Here is a 7,621-nt window from a genome sequence, read left to right as displayed (position 1 = left end):
AAGAAATGTAAAGATAATATTATATCATGTATTGATAGTTAACAGTTATGTATATTTACCTAGTACCGGGGAGCTCACTCAAATTCGTGCAGGAGTCAATGGTAACAACGAATGCAAAGAAGTTGACAGTAACGACGAAAATTGAGGAGTCGATGTTGATGGTTGACATAGAGGAGTTGATAATGATGATGATAACTAAGGACTTGATGGTGATAGCTAATTAGGATGAGTCAACCACTCAACTACCATTTTTTTTAGGCTTTGGAGTTGCAGCCAAAGTAGTAGTCAGAATATTCTCACAATAAAATTTCTTTTTTGAGTCCAGAGATTTTACAACCGTTCAATAATAACCTAACATAAAGTGTTCGTTAACTGTGAAGCTGGTGAAGGCATTCAACAAGTATATGAGTTTGGGAATCTATATTCTTGACATTTTATGAAGGGGGATTTGAAATGGACTTCTGGTGAATAATATTTCTATACTGAAAAAAGAACGTAGGTATAATATTTAAATACCTATATTGGTAGTTAATACTAATGTATATTCTAAGCCTTCTTGTTTCTGTCTGATTGCTTGCGGCATGAATGTTACTTAATAGCGAGAAGGATCGAAGGGGGACAATTGCCTACTCCCTCAATAGTTTAAACTAATAGCATCAACAATTATTCAATAATTAAACTGGCATATTATATATATATATATATATATATATAACAAAACACAACAAGCTACCATTACAAAATCTATATATATATATTCATATCTCTTCTCCGATTAGCTATAGCTACCAGAACCAGATGATGTTTTTCTCCTACTTAGCTATTTCTGACAGAAGACATGATGTGACCCACTTGTGGTGGATGAGCTATCCTTCTTATTTATAATTCTGAGAGCAGTTAATTATGGGAAATAGATAGTGACACACTAAATTTTTTATTAATTTTCGGTTAAAATTATTATATTCGTTTCTCTATATTTTTGTAATGACATATCATTATTTAAAGTAGATTATTAGTTAGAAAATTATGACCTTAAAATAAATTTTAATAATAAGATGTCTAACCGTTTAATGTTTTATATATAAAGTGTAGAACTTAGTATTTTTCTGCCTCCGTTTTAGTATTAAGGTTGGGTGGGGGGGTCTATTTCAGAAAATAAAATTTGCAAAAGGGCTAGTTTGGTAAAATAGCTCGTGACCAACTTGCCAACTTTGCCACTTTTCGCCAATCCACACTTTCATCCCCATCCGTCCGCTCTCCATCCGACGGTCTTCTTTCCTCTATAAAATGCCACCACCATTTCTATCGCCCTTTCCCCCTTCTTCCTCAATCCACACACCACAAGCGATCGATCGCCGAAGAAAAAAAGGAAATAGTAAGCTCGCCTTCTCACTCTAAATCTAATTCTCATGGAACAAAGATTTATTCATGCTCTATTCCCCAAATTCCTCATGCCTCCTACCCTTATCCCCTATTTTTATCCCGATTTGGAGATTAGGGTTTTAACAATCCGCGTTTTTATCCCTCCCGAAGGTATCCATAATTCCATAGATCTTATTCCGCACTCATTTTTATCCGTATTTGGGATTTGCTCTCATACTAATATTTCGTGGTTTATAGTCTGGATAGGGTTATTAAACGGAAATTTGTAGAGAGAGGTGAGTAGAGAGAGAGAGAGATAGTGAGTTATGGCGGAGCCGGAGGAGCAAATCGACCTCGAGGGCGACAACGACATCGAGGAGGACATAATGGACGACGAGGATGGTGGGGAGGATGAGGGGTATAGGAAGGTTGGGGAGGGATTCGAGGAGGAGGAGGAGGAGGAGGAGCCGGCGGAGGAGTGGGGCTCGGAAGGCGAGGGGCAGGAGAAAGTTTCGGGGGCGTCTGATGGGGCCGACGAAGCTCCTGGATCGATTCAGGAAGGAGAAGAAGTAGAGAATGCAGTCGGGCCGAAGGACGAGGAGGGTAGGAGGAAGTGGGCTGAGCTGCTCGCCCTTCCACCTCATGGGTCGGAGGTGTTTATTGGTGGATTGCCGCGAGATGCGAAGGAAGAGGACTTGCGAGAGCTTTGTCAACCTTTTGGTGAGATCTTTGAGGTGAGAGAAGGGATAACTGTGATGCCATCTGTTTTTTCTCCAGTGGGTTTTTCTATACTAGGATCTTGTGTTAAGTTTGGGTGATGGGAATCAGGTAAGGTTGATGAAGGATAAGGATACCGGAGAAAGCAAAGGTTTTGCCTTCATAACGTTCACCACTAGGGATGCTGCACAAAATGCGATTGAAGAGATCCATGATAAAGAATTCAAGGTGCGCTTTCAATGGTGTCTTGGGTCTGGTCCCTTCTTTACATTTTTTTTTATTTTTATTTTTTTGATGAGGTGGTAATTGGTCATTCTCTTGTTTCATTTAGGGGAGAACCCTGAGGTGTTCCTTGTCACAAGCTAAGCACAGGTTGTTCGTAGGGAATGTCCCAAAGAGCTTGACAGAGGAAGAACTGAGAAAAATGCTTGAAGAGAGTGGCCCTGGTGTTGAAAATGTTGAATTCTTTAAGGTTATTCTTTTGATGAAATTAATGGCTCTGCACATCTTTGAGCTCTGTTTACATGCTTAATTATGTTTCATTTCCTTGACAATTGCAGGATCAACATGATCCTAGCCGTAACCGTGGTTTTCTTTTTGTTGAGTATCATAACAATGCTTGTGCTGACTACGCAAGGCAGAAAATGTCGAATTCTGATTTCAAAATTGAGGGAAGCAATTTGACTGTCAGCTGGGCTGACCCTAAGAGCTCATCTGATTCTTCTGCTGCTGCTCAGGTAGTGGTCAAATGCAGAACAAATTGTGCTTTGTTCTAACTTCTAACATTCTGTATGGTACATACATCATGCTATATTCTCAGTGTGATTAGCTATTATGTGTGATAGCGCTGATAGACTTAATGGCCATTTATAATACGATTGATGTATTTTGGAAGCTAGGATAGTGACCATGTGGTGGGCTATTGTGGCATTGAGCAGAAACTACTTGACACAAAGAAGGATGAATTATTGCCAGAATAGGATCATAATGAAATAAGGAAGAGATTTTTCATTGGTACTACATTAGAAGTAGAATGAAACTGTATTTAGAAGAATCATAGAAGCAAATATTTCATAATAATTTACTCCTTTGGTTATTAGCCTTCCAATAGAATGTTGCTTGGGGTCATATTATGTACTATGTTGTCTGTTCAAGATTTGTTTTGAGATCTGTTACCTTCTGGTACTATTTTTGTTGGTTCTCAGCAGCTACCTTTCAGTTACATTTATTTGGTGCCAGAGTTTCAGTTGATTCTGATTAATCCCAGATATATTAAGTTATTAACTAATTTTATGTTTTTACGTGGCATTGAATTTTCAATTTTAACTTGAGATTTCTATCTCTTCAGTGCCATGTATGTCTATTCCTAGATCTCTAACAAGGGTTATACAAAACTAGGTCATTGTTTTTATTCACGGACTAACCATCCTAGATAATTTGAAATGAAATTTTCTTGCATTATTGGTTACCATCTTCTTGGTGCTTGTGGTCTAATCTATGCTGAAGGCTCCTCTGCAGCTTCTTCTTTTCTAGTGACCTGTCTCTTCCTTTCTTTACATATAAAGTGCTGCTTGGCCAATCACCATATTGTAACTTATTGTTGTTGTCCATGTACCTGGGAAATGTAATAACCATGAGCCCTGCAAATCTTGAAATTCAGTCTGTATATTTGCACTTCTTGTCTCATGTACATCTGCTTACATGTCATACCATCATGATCTTTGCTGTAAGATCAGTGTGGTTTTCTTCCTTTATGGCCTCCATTCTAGTTCATTTTCTCTGCTGCTGCACAGAGCCACTAATCTGTATACAGCTTAGAATTGCTGCAGTACTGTGCATCTTGGTAGACTGATTTTTGAAGTTCATGTAATTCACCTGATTATTGTCTCTTATGCTTTAGTTGCTGCTGAGCTACAATTTAGATGACCACTTTTAAGTATGTTCTGCCCTTCCAGTGTTGCAGTTTACTCTCTTTTTATGGCTGGTACTTTGTGCAACTCTGAAAAATGTTGGTGTCTAATGGGATAATTATGGCATTAATTGGCTATTGGGTTGCACAAAAGGGGGGTAATCCTCATGTATTCAGGCATCCAGGTCTAGGTCCAATCATGAAGCCACTAGGATAAACCATTTTGTCTTGTAAAATTGTATAGTTACTGTCCATGTATAAACATCATAAAACTTGATGCACATTGTGTTGCCAGTTGTATATTGCACAAGGTACCGTCAATAGTTGTTAGCATAGAAGTTATATTTTTCTTGCTATTTATGTTGATTTGACATCTTTTCTCAGTACCTTATGAGAAGCAACTGATTTGCCATGTCTTTGATTCTATGGTGTAGTTTTGCCCCACAGATTTATAAATTCAACCTCCCGGACCTAACTTCATCTCTCCACATTTGCTTGCTTTTCTGATGCATTAATGTTAGTGTATCTTCTTGTATTTGTTTTATGATTTATGTTGATGTTGGCATCTTTTCTTAGTACCTTGCAAGAAACAACTGATTTTCCATGTCTGATATTTTTATGGTGTAGTTTTGCCCACCAGACCTATTAAATCAACCACCTGTACCTATCTTCATCTCTCCACTCTCTCTTGCTTACGTGATGCACTAATGTTAGTGTATCTTCTCTCGGCTGGTGCTTACCAAACTTTTGTGATTCAAGCTGAAGTTCTGAACCTAACTGTATCTTCTGTCAGTTATGGAACTGCTGAGTCATCTTTTTTCTATTTATGGAACAATAAAATTTCATTTGATGGTTTTATTTTACATATCTAATTTGTTGGCACTCGAGCATATGTTGTTGAACTAATCTCTTTCGTCATCTGTTTTCCACACAGTGCATGTAAAGTAAAAGTTAAAATAAAGCTCTATTTTTTATGTTCCTATTGTTTGGAAATTTATTGCAAGAACCACTGAAGACTGCTGCATGTTATGACCAATTACGACGCTTTGGGTGATGCCCTTTTAAATTGCAGGTGAAAGCTATTTATGTGAAAAATCTGCCAGAGAATATCACAAAAGAAAAGATTAAGGAGATTTTTGAACGTCATGGAGAGATTACAAAAGTTGTCCTGCCACCTGCTAAAGCTGGACAGAAGCGGGATTTTGGGTTTATTCATTTTGCAGAGAGATCTAGTGCATTGAAGGCAGTAAAAGGAACTGAAAAATATGAAATTGACGGTATTCCTTTCTGTGTATTTGTCATGCATTTCATCCATCTTAGTGGATCATGATTATTTTTTGAGTTAACATGTCTATTATTTAATTGGTCCCGATTGAAGGCATTACAAGCAAATTAATTTTGTGTCTAGTTGTTTCTGATTAGCTCCATGTATACCTATTCCATCATATATCTTCAGCTTTCTGTAACTAGTTAGTAAATGAAACCTATATCGTCTGGTGCTATATAATATTAGATGTCTAAATTTTATTGGACCGCAGGACATGTTGTGGAAGCTTCCCTTGCCAAACCTCAAGCAGATAAGAAGCCTGATTATTCACAGAAGCCTGGGTTACTTCCAAGTTTTCCTCCATATCCTCCTTACGGTTATCCTGCAGATCCATATGGTGCGTATGGTGGTGGTGGTGGTGGTGGTGGTGGTGGTGGTGGTGGTGGATATGGTTCTTCAGGATATAACCAGGTTTATATTTCTTTCACTTTCAGTGGAACTGGATAATCCTCTTTCTTGCATCTTTGGCTCCATTTCTGTTCTTTAACTCAACTGGATATGCTTGTTGCTTTGGTTTGTGAAGTAGTTTTTTGTATGGAAAATCTTGCAGCCCGTAATATATGGTAGAGGACCAATGCCGTCAGGGATGAGGATGGTGCCGATGGTACTTCCTGATGGTCGCCTGGGATATGTTCTGTAAGAAGATTGTCATCTAATATGTACTTATGTATGCTAGCACTCTTGGTGTCAGCACCTTATTTTCATAAGTTTCAAACTATTCAGGCAGCAGCCTGGTGCACAAGCTCCACCGCCCCCGCCTCGAAGAAGTGACCGCAGGGGTGGCTCAAGTGACAGTGGAGGTGGTAGAAACAGCGAAGGCAGCCGTGGACGACGATACCATCCTTACTAATTTAAAAAATTTTGAGCTTCTATTGCTGCTACCTCCATGAGACATTGGTTCCGTTCCAGTATCATCATCACTGCATTCCTGGCCATTCATCAGCGTACTTAATAGAGTAAAAAGATGTAGAAATTTGTCGCATGGTTCCATATCTAACATCTGATCGAATTGCACTAGCTACCTTTGAGCGTAAGCAGTTGTCTGGGTAAATTAGCAATCTGGTAAAAAAACACAGGAGAAATTTTTAATGTGCTTTCTCTTTCCCAGTTACTGTATGATTCATGTTGTTGTTGTGTTTGTGATATAATCTATTATGAAGTATCTAAAACTGAAAATGAACTTATCATTACGTATATCAATGATCTTGCAAGAATTGAAAGGTTCCATAATTGCAATGACTAGGTTGGATTGTTGTGGCCAAGTTCGATAGCATCTCTACTTTTCCCTCATTGATTAATTAAACTTATTTAAGATGCACAAATATCTATTTTTTTACAAATTATTATGTCTACTGTTATGGCCATTGGAATGCATAGGCCTGATATTCGATGCTCAGGTTTCTTCTTACATTAATAGGAATGGCCGTACCACATGACCATTTAATGCAATTTCCAATCCAGTTCCTACTAGAACGCAACGCTGGAACAGGATCAGTTGTTTGGAACCACTACAAAGGTGTGAGACTTATGTGGGAATTCATTTTTCCAAAGCTTTCACAAAGAACCAATCACTAGACCACTGCAATCTGATAGAGGCACAACAATAGTGGCCAACCCTCCCTATCAGGAAGCAAGATATGGCACAAAATTTCCATGGGTAACAATCTTATGGCTAAAAAAGATTGTTACCACCACAGTGATATTGGAATGTAGACAGAACTGGAACTGCACAGTGAGAAGGAATTCTCTCTAGACTTTGTAGTGATGTGCACAGTGAGAAGGAATTCTCTCTAGATCTGTAGACTTTGCAGTGATGTGTGTTACCACCACATATTTGAGGCCAAGGTGGAGACACAAGTGAAGCATTCTCACCAGTCATTTACTTTCATTGGTGGAGTCATGGTGTGGAAGAAGAGGTAAAGCCTAGCAGCCATAGATGTTGAGAGGAATAACCTAGTTTGGTTGTCCTAAGATAAACTCTCATTATCATGCTTTCTGAACCCATACTGTAGTGGGATAAGGAATTTATGAGATAGACAAAGGGCTAACACTCCCTAGACTATGCCGAGTTGCTCTTTCAGATTAACCATACCGTCAAGTCATCAATTAAGCTAAGCCGTTGAACTAAGCCACCACGGACCACAAAATAAGTTTCGGTTGAAATTAAACTACCTTATTACAAGCACGGTTTTCATTCAAACAGATTCGTGTGAGATCGATCAGAACCATCGGTTACGCGTCAGTGAAAGCATAGGCGCATCCCAACCCTTATACACCCTCTCATCAGAATGGTTTATAGAGGATTA

At 38.6% G+C, this 7,621-nt stretch overlaps 1 protein-coding gene across 2 annotated transcripts; it reads left to right on the top strand.

The window, feature by feature from the left end:
- The first annotated feature begins 1,267 nt into the window (after positions 1 to 1,267).
- On the top strand, positions 1,268 to 6,431 carry LOC140801342 (heterogeneous nuclear ribonucleoprotein Q). Of its 2 annotated transcripts, none has more exons than XM_073156406.1 (9): positions 1,268 to 1,375; positions 1,621 to 2,096; positions 2,191 to 2,307; positions 2,411 to 2,551; positions 2,640 to 2,816; positions 5,061 to 5,265; positions 5,527 to 5,726; positions 5,866 to 5,951; positions 6,039 to 6,431. In XM_073156406.1, exons 2-9 carry the CDS (start codon positions 1,689 to 1,691, stop codon positions 6,163 to 6,165), a joined length of 1,461 nt encoding a protein of 486 aa, XP_073012507.1. In that variant the 5' UTR covers positions 1,268 to 1,375; positions 1,621 to 1,688; the 3' UTR covers positions 6,166 to 6,431. The 2 variants fall into 2 exon arrangements, with proteins under 2 accessions (XP_073012507.1, XP_073012508.1); XM_073156407.1 differs by having other exon boundaries at positions 1,336 to 1,533.
- The last annotated feature ends 1,190 nt before the right edge of the window (positions 6,432 to 7,621 follow it).

Source organism: Typha latifolia, chromosome 14, assembly GCF_019914945.1.
Source record: "Typha latifolia isolate L0001 chromosome 14, TyphaL0001v2, whole genome shotgun sequence".
Lineage (NCBI taxonomy): Eukaryota > Viridiplantae > Streptophyta > Magnoliopsida > Poales > Typhaceae > Typha > Typha latifolia.
Note: the sequence above shows the minus strand (reverse complement) of the source record. Positions and strands in the feature narration are given on the sequence as shown.

Bases quoted from the DNA above. Each gene is read 5' to 3' on its own strand.
- LOC140801342 (XM_073156406.1), top strand. From the start codon at position 1,689: ATGGCGGAGCCGGAGGAGCAAATCGACCTCGAGGGCGACAACGACATC. The intron at 2,817-5,060 runs GTAGTGGTCAAA...TTTAAATTGCAG, and splicing joins ATTCTTCTGCTGCTGCTCAG to GTGAAAGCTATTTATGTGAA. The intron at 5,727-5,865 runs GTTTATATTTCT...AAAATCTTGCAG, and splicing joins GTTCTTCAGGATATAACCAG to CCCGTAATATATGGTAGAGG.